Source organism: Canis lupus, chromosome 7 (assembly GCF_011100685.1).
Source record: "Canis lupus familiaris isolate Mischka breed German Shepherd chromosome 7, alternate assembly UU_Cfam_GSD_1.0, whole genome shotgun sequence".
In the NCBI taxonomy this organism is placed as follows: domain Eukaryota; kingdom Metazoa; phylum Chordata; class Mammalia; order Carnivora; family Canidae; genus Canis; species Canis lupus.
In genome coordinates, this window is record NC_049228.1 from 26,553,985 (window position 1) to 26,576,607 (window position 22,623).

The 22,623-nt window shown below is 36.1% G+C and overlaps 1 protein-coding gene across 7 annotated transcripts in view; it reads right to left on the bottom strand.

The window, feature by feature from the left end:
- DNM3 (dynamin 3) overlaps nt 1–22,623 on the bottom strand; it is a 547,820-nt gene that overhangs the window by 106,691 nt on the left and 418,506 nt on the right. For all 7 annotated transcript variants that reach the window (XM_038542511.1, XM_038542508.1, XM_038542513.1 and 4 more), the window contains one exon: nt 61–172. In XM_038542511.1, coding sequence (XP_038398439.1) covers nt 61–172 — 112 coding nt within the window. The remainder of the gene's footprint in view (nt 1–60; nt 173–22,623) is intronic.

The window sequence follows — 22,623 nt, forward strand, 5'->3', positions numbered from 1 at the left end:
ATATAGAATTATGTCTTCTTAAACATGGTCAATAATCATAAAAAAAGAGATCCAACTTACTAAAGATTTATCGGGATAAACCCCAGCTCTCAGTAGAGATGCCTTCCAGCTGTCTACATCCTCCTGTGAGTCACACGCCAGCTCAAGGAAACGATAGTCTTTGTATACATTCCTGGAATTAAAAAAAAAAAAAACATCATGCCTTTAGTTTGGAAGCAAATTCAAAATGATTTTATATCACTGCAGATGATGATGATACAAATGACAGTCCAAATGGATAATTCTCTGACAGTCACTGGAGGAAAAAAAAATAATTCAGTGTATTTAAAATAATTAGAAAATTCTTATATTTTTATGTAATCTTTTTAAAACTTCAAATTAAAGAATTCAGAACCACTTATACTGCTAAGCAATAAGAAGTAATGGAGATACAAATACTCTCAAGATGATACACAGGTGCCAAGTGAGAGAGATTCCAGAGGAATTGATCTGCTGTTGCCTAGTAATTAATCAATTTTCTGAAACCATTTTATAAGTCTAAATGGCTCATAAAATTTTAAAAGGTATGACAGTAATCTTACAAACTTAAAATACTATTTTAGATTGAAAGCAGAAATTCTCATAGCTACTGTGAAAAGAAAAAAAACATTAACCAATATTTAACAGAGTGATATGCCTATAAAGTGCATATTTATAACTGGGACAATACTGTACTTTTATTTCTTCTCCTAACAGTAAAATAATACATAAGGTGTAATATACACCCATCTAGAAAGATTTGGAAATTTGGTAAAAGTATAAAAATGGTGACAATCATCCATTTTCCACGGTTTATAGATAAACTTATTTCTTTATACTATTGTCCTATCAATCTTTCAAACAGCTGAGGTGGTGTAATATACACCCATCTAGAAAGATTTGGAAATTTGGTAAAAGTATAAAAATGGTGACAATCATCCATTTTCCACGGTTTATAGATAAACTTATTTCTTTATACTATTGTCCTATCAATCTTTCAAACAGCTGAGGTCTCCCCAACTCCCTTTTCTCTTTCTTTCTGTCAATTTTGAGTCCTTTTTTACTTACTATGATGTTATGGTAATTTACTTATGCCATTGCATCTTTATAAACATTAAATTACAATGGTATGATATTCATTAATATAAATGTATGATAATTTACTTAACCTCTTTCAAATATTAGATATTTAGGTAATTTCCTTTTTTACAATAAAAAATAATGCCTAAGTGAATATTTTTATCCATAAGCCTTTGACATTTACTACTCTTATTTTCTGAGTATAAATTCCTATAATTAGAGTTACAGGATCAAAGTTACAGTCATTTTTTAAGATACTGATATGCACTACCCATTACCCCTCCAGAAGAGGTAATCCAATTTAGACAATACTAGCAGAATACCAGAACTTAGGGTCTTATTCTCTTCCAGGGTATTATCATTCAAGCCTAAGAGCCTTAGTTTACACCTAAACTAAGATGGCTCACAAATTTATATCTCTTGCTCAAGACCTCCCCAGATTCATAACGTCCACTGACTTCTCCACTTGACCATCTCAAAGGCACCTTGACATTTAGGACTGAATTGGTGATTTCAGCTTGACATTCCCTACCTTCCACTCTCTCATACCCTCTTTCACTTGACCACCTAAAGTGCATTTCCTGTACATTGACTGCCATCACGCTCCTTCAAACATTATAGTGGCCTCCTCATGGGTCTCCTGGCATCACATGGCTCCTCTAAATCTGCTCTCCACACAGAATCCTCATGATCTCCTGAAAATGCGAATCAGATTATTTTTACCCGTGAAGTAAAACATTCCAACAGCCACCTGCTTTTAGGGAAAGACGATACTGTCTATCATATAGTATAGTCTGACCCATAGGTATTACCTTCCTCTTCAGCTTTTTTCACATTCTCCTTTCCCTTGCTTTGTTTACTCCACCCATGCTGGCCTTCCCTTGCTTCCTCAGATTTGCCATGCCTACTCCCAAAGTCTTTGAATCTACTGCTCTCTGCCTGTAGGTCTTTTCTTCTTCTCTCACTGTACAATTAATGCCTACTTTTCTTGGAATCTCAGATCATATTTCTATTTACCTTTCCTCCATAGCACTAATAACAGTTGTGAATTCAGAGTTATGTGTGGGTTTCATTTTCTTTTTTATTTCTTACTCATGTATTTGTTTACTTGCTTGCTTGCTTACTTAGATACTGTCTATCTTCCCAACAAGCCCACAACCAACATTAGGACAGGGAATGTATCATTTTTATGCTTATCATTATATCCCCCATTATATCTTCTCCACTTCTAACTCAGGTCAAACATATCATCTTTTCTTAAGTCAGGCATACACTGGGATTGGCATTTGGGTAGAGGGTGTGAACTAGGTATTTTCTCACTCTGGGCTGAACAAAACTTTGGGAATATAGCAGGAAAACTCTAAGGCAAGGACCTGCATGTACAGGCCTTTGGTAGGGCTGTCCCTCAATGATCACAGGACTCCTGGATGTGCCTGATCCTCTGGCCCTCAAGAAGTGTGGGGGGCTGAGTTTTCTCTACCCTAATGCAAAAGAAGGGCTCCTTCCTTGTGTCTCAATACATAAAGGGCAACTTGCCTATTTTGGGTCTGTGATGACTAAGATGTCTGTGCCTTCCCACTCTCATAAGACTAGTCCACTTAAAGTATACAGCAGCTGGACCTGTGCCACAACGAACAGAGGAAAATAAAAGGATATCTAATAAGCAGGTCTAACAACCAGAGAAAGCAAGAATGAAGAGAGCAACCAGAACACTATATCAATAATGAACTGTTGGGGGAAGCAGAAGAATAGTAAGTATTTGAAGAGGTATAAAAACAACATTAAGAAAAACTTCCTGGAACTAAGAAATAAGATTTTTAAGTTAAAATATTTAGTAGATAAGTTGAAGGAATGATGAATGTTGAGACTAAAATTCATAGTTTTCTTTTTTTTAGTTTTTATTTATTTACGATAGTCACACACACACACACACACACACAGAGAGAGAGAGAGAGAGAGAGAGAGAGGCAGAGACATAGGCAGAGGGAGAAGCAGGCTCCATGTACTGGGAGCCTGACGTGGGATTCGATCCCGGGTCTCCAGGATCGCGCCCTGAGCCAAAGGCAGGCACTAAACTGCTGCACCACCCAGGGATCCCAGAATTCATAGTTTTCAAGATCTAGCGGGAAATTTTTTTTAAAATACAAAGAGAAGTTATGAAACTGTGGAGGAAAGACCCAGAACATTTAACCTGTAAACAAAAGGAGTTTCAGAAAAAAGAAAAGGTGGGGGGAGAAAAATAATTATGAAAAAGAAACTACTTTCTAAAAAAGAATCTTATCCTGATTTTTAGAAAGATCTGAGTCTATAAATTTTAAGTGCTGTTTCACACGTATTTGGATGTGAAAAGATACCATATAGACATACATTTATACAATTCTTGAGCTCTGAAATAAAGAAAACACTCAAAAGTCTTCTGTAAAGAGATAACCAAGTTACTTACAAAGGAGAAAGAATTACACTGGCACCAGATTAAACATTCAAAAGATAGAAGGCAATGAAGTAACTAACCTTCATGGACTCTTACAAGGACTGCAGAGACCCCTATCCAGCTGGGGTATCACCACACTCCCGAGGTAAGGGAGTTACCTATGCAAGAGATGAGGTTGCAACAGCACCAAAGGAACCCTCAAAAAGGTTAAGAAGAAAAAAACAGTGGCGAGCAACAGAGCTTGCAACATTTACAGAGTCAAATCAAAATAATGACAGGCCATCTAAGAATATGCAGTATAAGGGCTAAAGATTCTTAAGGTAAAAGAGACACACTATTCAAATAGTCTGAAAGTTGGGGAAGGATAGGAGGTAATAAAAATGCTCCCCAGGTCTTCTCTGATGGGTGCGGGGCAAAGAGTGGGGCAGCAAAGGGATCCCAGTGGTCTTAACTGCGAGGAGAAGTGGGTGAGGGGAGAAGCAGAGAAGAAAGGTTTGGGGCAGAAATATTTGATAACTTGCTTCATGGAATGATACGGTTATATACTGGTGATGAATATAAGTGTTAATAGAATTAGAAGTACAGCAGAACTCTCAAAATAAAAGAAGAAAAAGGAGAAATTAATAGCCTCTTGATCAAGCAAAAAAAAAAAACTAAGAAGAAAAAATAAAAAGGAACAAAATAAGAAATTTTAATAAGATGGCAGGAATACATTTAAGTATATTATGAAATCAATGACAGTAGGCTGAATTCTCTCAGGCTAGTCAATTAATTTAGGTTTAAAAAACTTACATATTATTTAGAAAAATAAAAGAACAGGGAAAGAGAAATCAGACAAGCAGAAAACAAAGAAATATAAATTTAAGAATGGCAATATTAATAATAAACAAGATAGAATTTAAAAATACTGAAGCAAGATACAGTTTAAAAGCCCTAAATAGAATAAAGAAAAATATTATACAATGGTATAAAGTAAAATTTGTGAAGGCTGGAAAATACTCATAAAACTGTACCAAATTACATAGTAGGGAAAGAAACAAAGAAAATGCTACTAAAATTGCAAGATTTGTAATAATTGTAATAATTATATATATGTAAAATACAGTTGAAATATCTTAGTTAAAATATAAACACAGAAAAAAATTTAATATACTCTTCAAATTGAACAAATATCATGGACAAAAGTAAGCAAGTAGATAGAAAATAAAGATATCTCATTATCCAGAAAACATTTACAAAAATCAGTCTTATACTTGGACCTACACACATACACAATAGCAACTTTAAGAAACTTAAAAAAAAAAAAAGGATTACATAGATCACATTCTTTAATCACAAATTAAAAAAAAAGAAAAAAAGAATTTGTAAAAAAAAAAGACCAAAAAATCCCTTAAATATATTCTTAGATAATCTTTATATTACAGAAGAAACCAAAATACAAATTATAAATTTAGAAAGCAATAAAAATATAAACACATCATTTCCAACCAACAGAACATAGCAGACTGTAGGAAAATTTATGGCCTAAATATGTTCATCATTTATAGAATGTAGAAAAAACAGTCAATATTCATTTACAGGGATTATAAAACTATTATTTTTTTTTTTTAAAGATTTTATTTATTTATTCATGATAGACACAGAGAGAGAGAGGCAGAGACACAGGCAGAGAGAGAAGCAGGCTCCATGCACCGGGAGCCCAACGTGGGACTCGATCCCGGGTCTCCAGGATCGCGCCCTGGGTCAAAGGCAGGCGCTAAACCGCTGCGCCACCCAGGGATCCGGCCGAGGATCCCTGGGTGGCGCAGCGTTTGGGTGCCTGCCTTTGGCCCAAGGCGTGATCCTGGAGTCCCGGAATCGAGTCCCACGTCAGGCTCCCGGTACATGGAGCTTGCTTCTCCCTCTGCCTGTGTGTCTCTGCCTCTCTCTCTCTCTCTCTCTCTCTCTCTCTCTGTGTCTCTCATGAATAATTAAATAAATAAAATATATTTTAAAAAAGCCAAGAAGAGGGAGTTAACATAGATTAAAACCAAAATTAATAAAGTAGGAAATATAAAAATAACATAAAAGATAAAGACATCCACAAATATTTTTTCCCCTTAGAAATAGATAACATAATACTATGTAAGAGAGAAAACAAAAGTATACAAGTTCACAAATGAGAAAGGATAGGATACATAGCCACAAATATAGAGAAGATAGAAAAAAATTAAAATCAAATATTATATGCAATTCTATGGCAAAACTAAGAACCTAGTGGAAATAATACCCTAACAAATATAAATTACCAAAATTAATTCAAAATCCAAGTGGCTTTTACAAAACACTACTACACTATACTTCTAGTAACTTAGATATAGGAAGATATTCCATTCATATTAGGAAAAAGCCTATAAGATACATAGGATAAATTTTTTAAATTAAGAAAATGATAATATCTTATGAATAACATGAAACAAGATCTTCATAAATAGAAAGACATATTTGACGTGTTGTTTTCATTACACGATATTCTTAGGTCTTACGAAGTGACTAGAGCTAGAAGGTACTTAATAAATATTTACTGAATAATAGGGATGCCTGGGTGGCTCAGTGGCTGTGCATCTCTCTTCGGCTCAGGTTGTGATCCCGGGATCCAGGATCAAGCCCCACATAGGGCTCCCCTCATGGAGCCTGCTTCTCTCTCTGCCTGTGTCTCTGCCTCTCTCTGTGTCTCTCATGAATAAATAAATAAAATCTTTTTTAAAAAAAATTTCTTAATAATGAATATCATTATACCCATAAAAATAATGACTATCATCTTTAAAATATTTGCAAATTTTATAATTTAAAAGTGATTTTCCATCAAAGCTTTAATATTTTTGTAAAGGGAGGTGGGCATTTTAACACATTTCTAGAAGTGATATTCTTTGTTCTGATTTTATTAAGACTTTTTTATATTATTGGAATTATTTCTCACTTTTTATTTACATTACCCTGACATATCTCTGTCTCTTCTATGTTTTTACTTTTGTCCATTTATTTTACTTTTTAAAAAGATATAATTGTAGTAAATGCCAACAATATAGTTGAGAGAAAGGCAGCCCTCTCCACCTTTTTAACTTTCTATTCAGCTTGCTCTTCTTACCAGGCTCCACGGTTGGGTAAACCCTCACTCCAGCAAAGCTGGGTTTGGGGCTTGGGATGGGGGCTAGGGTCCTTGGAGTGGGGAGTGGAGGGCACTATGCCTCCATCTCAGCCCAGAAATGCTGGGTGCAATCATCTAGGCTCTGGCGTGTTGGTTTTTTCTTTTTCTTTTCTCCCTTGACTATAGAAGAGCTACTTCATTTTAACTTATTATGGTGATCATGTAAGTAAGACAAAAAGGAGAGAAAAATGTACCTCTTTTACTGGAATAATGTTTATGATTACAAGTGAAATAAGGCATTTTTTATCGACATAAAGGCAACCTTGGCTTATACAACCTCTTCTCGATCATGAACACTGACATCTTTACTGCACTCACTATCAATAACAAATATATTTTCCAAAGAAGAAAAAAATTTTTTTTCATCCCAATTTGAATAGCACTGCCCATGATTAGGAAAGTCTGAGTCATGTTTATTTCTTGCCATAGCTGGATAGGCTTGGTTTTAGTTTTGTCATTTTGACATAAGGTTTTTGTTTTTTTTGTTTGTTTGTTTGTTTTATGCTCCCGTTTCCTTGCATATGTTGATAAATGAACTGCCTTTTTGGCTTCTATACCTGTAAGTGGTTTCAGTTTACAGGTAAACAATTATTTTTTTTTAACAATTACGTTTCAGTTTTCCAAATCATTCCTGAATTCATATATATATATATATGTGTGTGTGTGTGTGTGTGTGTGTATATATATATATATATATATATATATATATATGTAATTCAGAAGTAAAACAATAATTCCTAACTTAAGGAATTTAGAAGAATTTACTTCTTGTCACTTTATCACATGCCTTTGCTAATCTGTCTAGAAATATTGGCAAAATATTATTTCTGAATTATTGTTTTCACATCTCTTTAAGAGTCTATTTCTTTAGCTTAATATGCAATTTTGTTATAACTTAAGCAATTATTTAAATGGAGCTCTATATGTTTAACTTGAATAAATATTTATCATCAGACATTTTCTACCTGGACTTTCCCATCTGTAAATTCTTACTTGGATTCATTTTTTGAATTGGCTTCAAATTAGAGTTGGCCATCTGGATTTCTGGTTGGCACAAGGATCCACATTTCTTGTGTTGACTCAGTGAGAAGTGTAGAAGTTTCTTCCTGTTGTCTATTTAGCTCCATTTTTCTTAATCAAGGTAAAGCCTGCAGTGGTTACTAATAAAAATTTTATTACAGTTTACTCCATGAGTTTTGCAACTACTTGATTAACATTGCTACTTTCCAGTGTTTTTAAGACTTTCTGTCTCCGTTGTACATGATCTTTTAGATACAGCAATGGATGGAGTAGGGTAAAAGAGAAGCTTCTAGTTTTTTCACCATCTTAAAAGAGAAATCATTTCATTGAGTCTTCATTACTGACCCTGCAAAGTTGGTAGCAGAGCTGTTTTACAGTTAAGGAAATTGAGATTTAGAGATGAAGTGATTCCCAAGATTACATAGCAAATGCACAGCACGGTGTACGCCAATCACTGTCCTTGGCATATGGTCTCTACAAAACAATTATTTGTCAAATGAATGGGATAGATGAATGAATGAAAGAACGAAAGAACTTGGATGGTATTTATCTTTATTTTATTTTTATTTATTTATTTAAGATTTTATTTGAGAGAGAGAGAGTGAGCACGCCTTGTGAACTCTCTCGAGTTGGAGGAGGGGCAGAGGGAGAAGCGAGCTCCCCACTGAGCAGGTAGCCCTGGTGCTGGACTCAGTCCCAGGAACCTGGGATCATGACCTGAGCCAAAGACAGACACTTAACTGACTGAGCCACTACAGTGCCCTAACTGTGTTTATTTTGAGACCAAATTTTTAATTTTTGACAGAATCCTTAATTTTCCTCAGAAAATCTAAGATAATAAAGTTTGAAGAAAAAAATCACAACAAGCAGAATAAGTACTTTTAATTAAAAGTGGGACATATTTGAAGGAAATATATTCTCTAAGTAGGACAGTTTATTGTTGGAAAATTTGAAAGGTCATATGTTTGCTACAGAGCAGAAAGGGTAAGAGATTATCTTGATAGAAATCAAAATTCATCAGTTTTTAATTATCTAATTACCTCTACCATAGCTTTTAGCTACCACTTAAGTTTCCATTCGAGGTATTTCTGGTGCACAGTATGAGCCCCTTGAAGATGTAAAAGGTATAGGGAAGGCAGAGCTGGACAAATGCCAGGGAGCTCTTGTCCAGCTGGAAAGCACAAAAAGTAGCGAGGGTACAGACTTTCCACATTCTCTAAACAGATCTGAAGAATTCAGCTTTGGCCCATTCTCACTGACCTTTCTCCAGAGTATTTTCTTTCAGGGGCTCTTCACATGGAAAATCTTGATTTTTTTTTCCCCCTCAAAGGATAGCCAAATTCTTGAGAGGGAAAATAATTATCTGGTTGAAACATTAGAAGAGGGTCAAAGGCTTCTGGTGGCTTTGGCTGCTTCATTTTTACCCATTTTTGAAGCCTCATCTTAGTCTGTGTCTAGACATCCAAGAAGAGTTGGATACAGGTCTAAAACACTGAACTGAGCTGATTTACTGGAAGTCTTATAAATTCTGTGGATGTAGCTTCCAGGTTCTCACCACATGCTGTAGCTGTATAGATAACCCACAGCAATTTGTACTGACTGAATTTTTTTTGTTTAGTCTATTGCAACTGCAATCATGCAGATATGAGCTTCTGAATGACTTCACTATGAAATCAAGCTGAACTATGTGTTTTATTGTTTGAAATTTTCAACATTAAAAATGAGCATGAGAAATTTTACTCCATAGGTAAAAGGTTTTTAAGTGCAACACTGCTAAACATGACCACATGGTGAGTCTGTGTTTTGACTAGATGTATAACTTTCATTCACACGTCATAAAGATATCTTTAGGTATTAAAAATGTGAAGTTTAGCTTGTTTACCTATGACAGCTCTTTAAACATCTGGGATCAGACATTACCTGTCCCTCAAGTCTTCTAAGTATCCAAGCTAACCTTTCTGCCAATTTTTTTCAAATGTTTCTCATATGAAGAAGATTCTAGATAACATCCTTCTTACCTTCTGTGGATTTGCTTTATTTTAAAAGGATTTTCTGAAAATGACATGCCAACAACTGATCACAAATCTCCAGAGGCAATATTATCCAGATGCAAGGAAGAAATTTGGTGGAATTTTTGCCTACTTTCTAACAGTAAACTTTCACTAATGTAGGAGGTAGTAGAATATAGTAAAAGACCATGAATAATACCTGTTGAAATCCAGACTATGCCATTTATTATCTTTTATGACATGGGAAAGATAATGTCTCTGAATTTCAGTTCATTCATCTATAAAATGGGGATAATACCACTATCTATCTCAGGCTTACAATGATAATAAAATAAAGTCACATGTGTGAAAACCTTGCTTAACACAATGCCCAGCATCAGGAAAATGCAAGTAAAATATACAAAACACAAAAATTACTATTATTCATTATGCTCACTGCCTTTAGGTCCTTTGGGTTTGATCTCCTATAAAATCAGACCTCTCCTGTACTATTTTAAAACAAAATGGGATCCCTGGGTGGTGTAGCGGTTTAGCGCCTGCCCTTGGCCCAGGGCGCGATCCTGGAGACCCAGGATCGAATCCCACGTTGGGCTCCTGGTGCATGGAGCCTGCTTCTCCCTCTGCCTGTGTCTCTGCCTCTCTCTCTCTCACTGTGTGCCTATCATAAGTAAATAAAAATTAAAAAAAAAAAACAAAGTAAAATTTATATTTAATGTTATTATATTTTATCTAGTTAGTCTGGCCCATATCCCAGTTTGCTCATATGTTCTGAATTCCAATTCTGGCTAATATCATATTCATAATTCTTCCTGCTTTGCATTATCTGTGTATTTACAATAAAACAATATTCCCAGGTCATTATCAAAGATACACTACAGAACTAAATAGACCTCAAAAAATCCCATACCAGAGTTACATGTTCTATTAATTGGTACCCACCGGGTATCAACACTAAGACTTAATCATAAATCCATCTTATATGTACTATCAAGTAATGTCCTTCTATTTTCCCTCATGTATATCCCAAAAGACTATATCAAGGTCTAAGTATATTATATCTACCCAATTCTATGAAAAAATTGAAGTCAGTTTGGCTGCACTTGTTTTTCAAGTTTTGAAGCAAGACCTACCAATCAATGATTTCCTTTCTAAATATATAACCATCAATTTTACAATTAATTGTAAACTTACATAGCAGGGTACCGGTAACAAGCTCATCAATCAAAATTTCCATTTAATTATCCTTTTTGAAAATCTGAGAAACAACTTCTAGTGTGGGCTTTTACTGATCTACAGATCCTACCATGTTCCCACTATCACATTCCTTATGCCTTCACTTCTGTGAAGACTCAGTTTAGTACTATAACTACTACCTTGCAAACCTTCAACTCCCTTTTCTGTCTTTCCCTTCACCATTTTACTGACCTAATAAAACTCTGACTGAATTATATTTCCTATCCAAGTTTCTAAGTAATGCAAGAGAAAAAAATATACAATTGGGCTTACTGCACTCCAAATTATAACTACAAATATCAAATGGGCACCTAACTTTCCCAGACATCCCTACTCTTATTCTGCAGTCAAAAAGCTTTATCACTGTACTAGATGATTACTTCATGCCTTTTCTTCCCTGAAATCTATAATATGCCCTTTGCAACTAACACCTGGCTGATAATCTTCCTTCATACTTCATAGGAAAAACACACATAATCTGATGACTCTTTCTACCAAGTACCCCAGACTACCTGCATTTGCAACCACAGATTCTGCCAGTACAAGGAAGGGCCAGACCTTCAACTTATATATTGAGTCCCTTTTCTTCTAATGTCTTTATGAACTTCCTACAATCATTCCCTTTTACTTTTCCTTCAATAATTTCCCCTTTCTACTATTGAATCATTCATATGGCACAGTAACATGCCTTAAAAGCAACCATCTTAAAACACACAGACACACACTTTCTCTTGACCCTTCCCATCTTCTACGAACTGTTCCATTTCTGTTTGCGTCTACAGCAAAACTCCTTGAGCTATTTTGAATCATTTTCTCCATTCTCTCTCATTCTTTCCTTAATTTACCCCGGTAAGATTTGTGATCTTGTTACTCTGTGGATACAGGCCTTATCAAGGTCATGTGATCTACAGCAAATGCTCAATTATTCCTTATCTATACATTACTTGGCTTCACTGCAGCATTTGACATATTGACCATTCCCTCTGTCTTCAATCATTTCCTCCTAAAGACTTCTGTGTTTCCACACTTCTACATCACAGACTACAGCTCTTAATCTCTTTTGATGCCTCCTCTTCCTTTGTTAGATCTTTAAATTCTGGAGTGCCCCAAGCTCCTTCATGGTCCTCTTCCCTCTATCTATGCTTTTGACAAGATAATCTTGCCTCACTGGGAATCCTAAATATCATTTAAATGCAGATATCTCCAGGTCTTTACACTGAACTACCTATATCCAAGCTGCCGTCTGATGACAGCTCTTCGGCACCTTTCTTGTTCTACTCTCCACACAGAAGCCATCAGAATCATATATTATATCCCCACCCTGTTTAAAATCTTCCAGTGACTGCCCACCATGAGTAGGAAAAAATTCAAACTCCTTGCCGTCACTGGCTTATCTTTCCAACTCTCATTTTCCCTTGTTTATGCTCCTCCAACTGCAATATAAATTCAACAATGGAACTTTAAATATTCATCAATGTATTTCTGGCATTTCCATCACACAGTAGGTACTCAATAACACTTATTGGCTGACTGACTATGTTTCAGCCTTTTCTCAACATCCAAAATTCTTCAAAGACTACTGACAATGAATTAATGATACCAAGATGGTACACTACCATAAACTAAGAATCAAACCTGTGAATTCAATAATACAAATTTCATAAGTGAGGACTATGAATTATTTTTATATTTTACAGAGAATATTCCTAATTTTGTGAATTGAAGATAAAAAGGAAGTACACTAAAACTAGAAATTATGATAAAAGTTAAACAGAAAGAACCATAAAACCACTTAAAATAAAGTAAAACTTGCCCCAAAACTTGTGTCATATAGCAACTCAAAACTATAATTGCACACTACTTATTAATTGGACAAAAATAACATGACACACCAGACTGAAACTCAGAAAATGCAGCCAAAATTTTACCCAGAGGTAAAATCATACATGTATGTCTTATTATTTAAAAAAAGAAAGCAAAAAAAAATACATTGCCAGAATTGTATTTAAGAAGTTAGAACATTATAAAACTAATCAAAGCAAAATATAGAATATAATAAAGTTCAGAACTAATTATGGAAAATTGAACTATCTTTGATAAATTTAGGAGTCCATTCTTTGATGAATCCAACAATGAAACAAAGCTCTGTAGTATCTAGTAAATATAAGATGAGAAAAATAATCAAATTCAGAGATGATACATATGATTTAATAAGGAGAAGATTAAATTTTTAAAGAGATGCTGAGTATACTTTTATGACAGTAAATTTTTAAGTATCAATTTCTAAAAATATAGGGAATCAGAATCATAAAATCTTACCTGACCAATATCCAAAGGATAAATTGGGGAAAAAATTAAAAATTAAAGAAATTAAAACTTTTCTTCAAAATAGTCCTGATCTCAGAGAGTTTCATAGGTCTTTCTTTCCAAACTTTAAGGGGAAGATTCTTCTATGCAGGACATCTCAGAAATATTGAGAGGCTAGTATACATTGTAAATCTCCAAGAAATGAACCTGCTATGCATGACTCTCCAAACTTAATTGACCCCTGAATCCTTTTTCTTTGAACTTATCAAAGGGTCAGTATTTTAAAGACCAAATTTTGGGATATGTTTCTATAAGTCAATCTCACTTATGAATACAAATGTAAAACTTTAAAAAAATATATTAGGAAATTGAATGTAGCAAAAATTTTAAAAATATAACCCTGAATAGCCAAAACAGTCTTGAGAAAGAAGAACAAAACTAAAGGCATCATGCTCCCTGATTCCAAAAGCTATTATAATCAAAACAGTATGGCATTGGCATAATAAACACTCAGAGTTCAATGGAACAGAATAGAGAGCCCAGAAATAAACCCATACATATATGGTTAATTAATTTATTGCAAAGGAGCTAAGAATATACGATGAGGGTAAAGGACAGTCTCTTCAATAAGTGGTGTGGTTAAAACTGGACAGCTGCATGCAAATGAAGGAAACTGAACCACTATCTTACACTATTACACACAAACTACTCAAAATGAATTAACACTTGGATGTAAGACCTAAAACCCTGAAATTCCTAGAAGAAAAATAGATCAGAACTAGCTATTTAACATGGGTTTTGGCAAGGATTTTTTGGATTTGACATCAAAAGCAAAGGCAATAAAACTATAACAAACTAAAAAGCTTCTGTGGAGCAAAAGAAACCATCAAAAAAATGACAAAGCAACCTACTGGATGAGAGAAAATATTCATAAATCATGGGGTTAATATCCACCATATATATAGAACTCATATAATTCAATGGCCACAAAGCTAAACACAGTCTGATTAAAAAAATAGAAGATCTGAATAGACATTTTTCCAAAGAAGACATACAGATGGCCAATAGGTACATGAAAAGTGTTCAACATCAATAATCATCCTGGAAATGCAAATCAAAATCACAAGGAGGTAAAACCTCACATCTGTTAGAACGGCTAATAACCAAAAGGACAAGAAATAAGTGTTGGCAAAGATGTGGAGAAGGGGGAACCTCTATGTATTGTTGGTGGGAATGTTAATTGTTGCAGCCACTATGGAAAACAGTATGGAGATTGCTCAAAAAATTAAAAATAAAGCCACCATATGATCCAGCAATTTCACTTCTGGGCCACCTAAGTGGCTCAGTGGTCGAGCAGCTCAGGTTGTGATCCTGGGGTCCTGGGGTCGAGTCCCCCATCAGGCTCCCTGCAGGGAGCCTTCTTCTCCCTCTTCCTATATTTCGGCCTCTCTCTCTGTCTCTCATGAATAAATAAATAAAATCTTTTAAAAATTTCACTTCTGGTGTTTATCTAAAGAAAAATGAAGAAACTAAAAAAGACATAGCACCTCCATGTTCACTACAGCATTATTTACAATAGCCAGGACACGGGGAGGCATATATTCCCCTGCACAGGGAATGAGTGAAGGGTGACAAACGATACAAACTGATATTGTATTACTTATTCAGAAGTTGCTAAGAAAGTAAATCTTAGGCTGTCAACACAAGAAAAAATATTTTGTAACTATATATGGTGACAGATGTTAACTAGACTTGTGATCCTTTTGTTATAATATCAAATCATTATGTTGTACACTTGCAACTAATGTAATAAGTCAATTATACCTCAAAAGAACAAATATCCAGTCACCACTCCAAGTAGGGTTTTTCCTAAAAGAATTTTTACAAGGAGTGCTAAAAAAGAGACCACTTGCATTCAGTATCATGTATAAGCTGACCATTCACAAATCCCAGAGTTCCCTTTGAAGCTACAGTTGCATTCTGGATATTTCTATTCTCAAATCCACCTCATCAATCATTCCTCACTACATTAGAATAAAGATGAACAACCTTAACACAGCCTCTAGGGTTGTAAGTAACCTGGATCTCGACTCTTGTTTGCCAGGCTCCAGCTATCAGCTGCATGAACACACAGGCTTCTTCCTATCTCAGGGCCTTGTAAATGCTGTTCAGTCTGCCTAGAACAATCTCCCCTTCTCTCTTCACCCAAACTGTGTTTACTATCTTCTAGTGTTAGCTTTAGCTACCCCTCAATTCCCAAAATGGTTAGGTTACTCCATTAAAAGTTCTCACAGAAATTGCCATTAAGAGTTGCGAGAGTAGAGAACTTGTTTCTCCCATTCCCAGAACTTACGTAGAGCACCTAGCACACAAAAAATACTCAGCAAGTAACTGAGAATGCATGAAAGACTGGCTGAAGCAAACACCAATGAATGAAGAACTCAGTGCCCTTCATTTCCTTAAAATATTTATCTGTCTTTCAAGATCAGCCTCGAAGACCAATGGGACAGTTTTAAATTGTAGGTTGGCTATCGTTTATTGACTGAAAGTGTCAGGATTCATCACCAAAGGAACAAGTTCTTTTAGCCTGACTCGATTTGCTATTCAGTCCTTTGATCATTTGATATTTCCTTTTCTTGACACAATAAAGAATAAATAAATTAATTAAAATCTGAAATACATTATTTTTTTAGTTTTTAGGAAAAAACATTTTAAAATATAAGAGCATTGCAAAACACATTTACTGTAAGTGCATCTGCAGAATCAGCTGAGTCACCACTAGCCCTGACTTTCTCTGGCTGCCAATGGCCATGGCGCCAGGCCCATGACAGTGTTAATCACAGGCACGAGGAGAGAGCTGAAAGTATGAGTTTTGGTTATAACTGTGGGGTCTTATTTATAATGAAAAAGATCATAAAAAAATCAGATTACAATTTTAATGGTGGAAATTCTTATGATATAGAATATTTAATATCAAAATATTCTTTCTCACACCCACATGCTAATGTAATCTGATATAACATAAGTTAAGAAGGTATTCTAAACAAAAATAGAAAAGTTTGGAGGGACTCGTTTAGTGGGAACTCGATCTCCTGGCTTCTTGTAGGGCTTTTGGCTCCCAGTCCCTTTTCTCCAGATTTCATTGTTTCCTTCCCAAAAGAGGAGGAGAGCTGACTGATTTGATTAGTGTGTTATAAAAGAGAAATTGAGCAAGCCTGCGCCCACAGGACACATGCATTTCTCTCCTATTCCAAGAATCTCTGTTGAGTGCTGCCCTGTGGTGGAGCTCTGTGGTTGCTCCGCTTGTGGCCATGATCGCTGGGGGCTGAACTACCAGCAAAACATTTGTTGATCTATACCCATTTGTTCATGCCTTATCTGTTTGTTTCCTATGCTTCTGAAAATAGCAACAACAACAAATTTTAATGGGGGGAGGGAGTGTGTGATTTGTTGGCCCCTTAAAATTCCAACAGTGAAGGATGGCTTTTAAGAAAGGGTCCTGGTTTCAGATGGGTTAAACTGGAAGAGACAGAAGGCCTTATGAGTGAACATGCCCAGTAGGCAGTTGGAGATGTGGAACTGGTGTCTCAGGATAATAAATAATAACCATATTACATGTGGCTGTGATGCTGGATGCCATGTGAGTTTGTTTATTTTGTTTTAATACAGCTTATTAGCTTCGTTAAGCATTTTCCCATAGGAAAACAAGCCAAACAGCCACAGGTCATGTGTCTACTTGGGCATAACCAATAGCAGGCAAATGAGCCAGTATTACAATATCATTTAAAAAAATTGTTGTTGCAATCCAAACTTCATTTAGCCCAGAGCAATGAAAGACTTCAGAAGGGAATAAAAGGCAACTGGTGAAGAAAGCAGAGAGAGAACCACAATTATTTTCAGTCTGTCTCGTTTATTAGGTCAGAAGAGGTTGTGGTAATGATCTGCTTGAGCTCACCATTTCTAAAATCTGAGGAATAAATATAGAGTGGCTATTGGCCCCTCCAAGCCATGCCTCACCATGTGCTAGGACAAAATTGCTGCCCAGTCTACACGAGTCTGGCCTTTTTCCCTTCGGTATTTATTATTTGAAAATCACCTTCTGTGGGATCTTTCATTTGAGGTAATGACTAACTAATAATAATTATTATTATATAAACTTTTTAAAAACTCATTTTGAAAGTTTTAAAGAATAAGATTTATGAGGAACTATCAACACAGGAAAAGTGACATCTGATCTGATTCCAGAAGGCATAGTGTTAATCAAGAAGCCAAAAAATCAATTGTGAGATAATATGCAGTTATAAATTCATGCTAGGCCCCGAATACCTGAAGAGAGTTTGATGAGAACTTTTAGATCTTGGGATTAGGGTGAGATCTGTGTAAATTTACCAGTATTGAGACACTGTTAAAGAGAACAGGGGAGAGGAAAATTTTAAAAGAATGAAAGGGGGCTGACATGGTTGTGATATGAATGATTTTACCCAATGGTTCTCCACGAAATTAGCCTTTCAAATTATTTTTAAATGTTTACTTGTTGATATTATTATTATTACTTTAATCATGTCAAGTTATATAAAAGTCAATTCCTCGAACTCATTTTGGAAAGTTTTGTATGCACCTTTACAGTGTGAAAAAATAGGTTTTCAGACTGCTGTTCTGAGGCTACAAAAAGATGTGTTGGGTACATGGGGAAAGTCTGGGCTGCTCTGTGAATATGGCCACCTAACATGGGCTCTGACGTCCTGGCCCCATCCAGGTAATCAGCACTGTCTACACTCTGGCTCTGTAGTACCTCACTGGTTCCCCTCAGTGAGACCAGGATTGGGGTGAGCAGTATACAACTAAAATCACCTAAATTGTTTTAGGCCCCAAATCTGTCCATACACATCAGTTTCTTTTTAATTTTTTAAAAATATTTTATTTATTTATTCATGAGAGTCAGAGAGAGAGAGAGAGACAGAGAGAGACAGAGAGAGGCAGAGACACAGGTAGAGAGAAGCAGGCTCCATGTAGGGAGCCCGATGTGGGACTCAATCTCAGGACCCCAGGATCATTCCCTGGGCTGAAGACAGATGCTCAACTGCTGAGCCACCCAGGTGTTCCCACATCAGTCTTCTTACTGCAACAAATTTATAAAAATCTGGTCTGCAGGAAGCTTTACTATTTGGTGACTTGCCTGGGGAGGTCATTTTAGGTATACTCATTATAATGGATATAATGGACTCTTCAAAGAAAAGAAATCAGATTGAAAAAAAATCAAGCACTTCAGTGGCAACTTTATTTTGTGTGAAAGAGTAATATTTGAGCAGAAGGTAGTGGTGATGACACTGATGATGATGGTGGTCCCATGGTATGCCCTTTTACCTGTTGGGCCTTTTCATGCACTATTACCACTGCCCCCTTGCCTACCTCACCATCTGGCAAACTTCCGCTCATCTCTGCAGCCTTGACTCATACACTCCCTCCTCAGAGTCTTCTTTTAGGTAGCCTTAAAGCCCGAAGTTATTCTCTCTTCTGTGATCCCAGAATGCTCTACTTACCCATCCTTGGAGTTGAACTACAATTGCTTTCTATTTATGAAGCTCATTACTCCAAGAGGTGGTGAAAATATGAACAGTGTTAGAGTTAATTTACATCAAATCATGGGTGAAAGATCCATAATAGACTAATAATAATAGGAGAGATTTTGAAATGCATCTTCAATCCTAAAGTTTCTCTTCAGGAAAACTTCCTTGCCAGGTTATCTCCATAAAAGGTAACAGAAGAATGGATGAATGAATTATGTATCTTGTTACATGACATGTCATTCTGTACAGTGGTACTTGTGGTATTCATTTATTGATTTCTTTGTTTAATAAACATTTGTTGAGAAGCTACGTGCCAGGTATCATGCTAGACCCTGAGGGACACAAGGTGATTAAGACATACAATTTCACTATCCTCGAGAAGCTTCTATTCCAGCACTACACAAAAAGTTGATGGTGAATGCTATGCTAAAACACTACCTAACAACAGTTTATTTGGACTTCACTGTCAAGGTATCAAGTAAACTCCAATATCCCAATGGCATTTCCCTCTTCCCCTAAACAACAAAACAAAAAACAGACATCTGTTTTATTCCAGTAAGTTTCATCACTTTAACAATTAACAGTCAAAAGACTGACAATAATTCACAACCCAGATAAAGGAAATCTTTACAAAGCTCCTAGTGGTTTTTAAAAATTGCTGTTTAAAAATGTACACTACAAAGAGGTTTTTGACCAGACAGCTGTTTCAAAGAACAATGATTTCATGTTTTAAGGCTAACTTTAAAATTGAGATGTCTTTGCCTTCCAGGAAAACTCAGCAGCTGTGGAGATTATTGCACTTCTTTCTTTCACATTTTACTGGATTTAATTTTAAGGCGGGGGGGCATATAAAAGAGAAAATTGCATGCAACACAGAACAAAACCTATTGCAAAACAAGCAATTGCACATTTTTTTTTTAACTACAGGAAGACACAAAGGCAACTTCAAATCTCTTTTTAGCTAAGGAAGGAGAAAACTTAGCTCTTTTTTTAGTGAAATGTACCCTTTTCCTCGCTAAACTTAGAAAATGCCCCCTTTGACCCCTGGCCCAATCTCAATAAAATCCAGGTAAACTTGGTTTTCCTAGTGGAATAGAAAAATGGCTTCAGGAAGTATCAATAGAGAATCGGTCACAAACAAAGAGTCTAAGTAATTGCTGCCTTGTACTCTTTACTGGTCAAGTCCTGCCAACCACTGTGCCTGGTTCTAGAATCCAACTAAAGAGATGGAGCCTCTCCATGAGGGGAGCTGGAGAGAGCTTCCAAAGAAACTAAAAAAGAAGCAGATGACGTTACAAGGCCAGGGAAGGTGAACCTGGCAGGCAAAGCACTGTTTGCAGACAATATGAAGCCCTTTCCATTTTAGCCATTGTCACTGAGGAAAAAACTGAGTGGAAACTGACAGCATTGCACAGAGATAGGAGGAAGAATTTTCTGGTAATCCAAACAAACCTTTAATAATCAGGTCTCCCTCAGTGGCTAGCAACAACCTAAGGTGGCTGGTACCTGGAAAAGAAGGAGCTCTGGAGTAAACAGGTGCAGGCTGATGCCATGCTGCTGGCACTGTGTGGGCATAAAGACAGTCTGACCCAAGAGAATCCTGAAGTCTTAGACAGCCACATAAGTTCTCAAGGTACCCGTACTGGAGGACTGTACTGTTCTCCATTCTCCATATGAGGGACACATGTAGGTTTCCCCTGGGGGGATAGTTATCAGACAAGAAGAATGAACTGTATGCATTAATCTGGAGAGAGTCTGAGACTATCTCCAAGTAGAGTTATGCCTATCACCTCAATAGTCTAACAAAAGATGCTTCTCGACAAATACAGAGAGACTTTTAATATGTGGAATAGATGAACTCTTATATCCTACCCAGAATACCCTTATCCCCTATCAAAACTTTCCCCAATCAATGTTCTGGAAATTTCATTCTTTGGAGTCTTAAGAGCTTTAAGTTTCTACAGGAATCTGCATGGTGTGACAGAACATTTGGAATCAGAGAAAATCAAACTCTGGAACTCGTTAATTATATGTTAGTTTTATGACTTTCAGTCAAATTAATCAAGCCCTCTGGGTTTCGATTTTCTTGTTGATAGATGAGAGTAGTACTATTTAAAGGTTTTTTTTTTTAATTAAGATTTTATTTATTTATTTGAGAGAAACAGAGACAGACAGAGCAAGCAGTAGGAGGGGGAGAGGGAGAAGCTCCCTGCTCAGTGGAGAGCCCAATGAGAGGCTCCATCCCACGATCCTGGGATCATGATCTGAGCTGAAGGCAAATATTTAACCAACTGAGCCACCCCAGCACCTCTTAAGAGGGTTTTTGGAGTTTAGGGATTTGACACCTGCAGAGCATTGAGCATGGTGCTGGGCAGGAATTATTATTGAAACACAAATGTTCCTGGAGAAAGTTATTAGCTCATAAGGCAATTTCCCAATGATGTAACTAACTGAGAAAGTAAGACTAAAGAAGGAGGTGAACAAAATTTAACCAATGACGATGAGTAATGGACAAGATCAGTCTCAAACTCCAGCGTCTCCATAGCGTTGCCCTGAGCTTGGTAAAAACACTGGAATAAATGGTCATGGAAGCAAGTATCACAGATTTTCATCTTGCTAATGTATTTTAGATGGTGTTCTTCTCTAGAGGTGAAATATGACATGTCTGTGTCAAATTCTGACATTATATTATTCTAAATTTCAAGAGCAAAGAAATGAGATGATCAAAAAGTACATTAGATTTTTCAAAGTATCAGTGAGGAAGAAATGAGCACAACACTGCCAAACAACAACAAAAAAAGCTAACATTTAAGAACAGAACTGTAAATTATGGAGTTGGGCCTGCAAACCAGCTTGATTCATAGACAAAATACTAAGATGAAACTTGTTAATATATTTTTTAAATGAATAACAATTGCATATAATAAAGACAACAGCTATTTACAAAGTAATTTACAGAGTTGAACAATATGTACCAAAACTTTGGGCTTCAAACCACTTTGTGGGAGCAAAGAGCCGACATATAGAATGTGTCGTCTTATAGTTCAGCAAGTTCTAGCAAGCTCAAATTGAGGAAAATGGGGATGCTGGCCCACAGGTTATCTATATCTCTATTTGGGGTACCATTTTCCTGGTGCCTCTCCTCTTGAGATTGCCATTGCGATGATTACTTTGTAGACCACTGAGAAAAGAAACCCAGTTTCACCTGGATGCTTCATCTGGAGCCATGATTTTACCTTCTCTTTGAACATTTCTATAACCTCCCAGGCTCCTTTCTGTGTATCTCACCTCACCCCTTTTAGAACCACTGTTTCATTAGAAACATATTCTTCTCCATACTACTGTTGGCTCCCTTCAAAAAACCTGGAAGAGGTCCTTGTCTCTTAGCTTCAAAACCGTTCAGACTAGCTTAAAACTTCCCATAATTTAATTCTGCTAAAACATTCTCTCTCTTCATCATTACGCACCGAGAAAATACTCAGTTTTCATAACTTGCACTTATAAATAATCTCTTTCCATAGGAACAAAACCTGCTGTTCTCTGATCACATTATTTTGTCTTTGGCCATGACCTCCCACATCCCAGTCTTCTTATACAGAATGCTTCTTCTTATCTCTCCAGTCCTTTCACTTCATTCATTACAATATTTCAGGATAACTTAAATAATACTGCTGGATTGAACTACTCCTCTCATCTCTTGCTTATATGTGTATATGTATAAAATTTTGATACTATTAATTTTCATAATTTTGAGTTCTGTGCCTCTCCTTA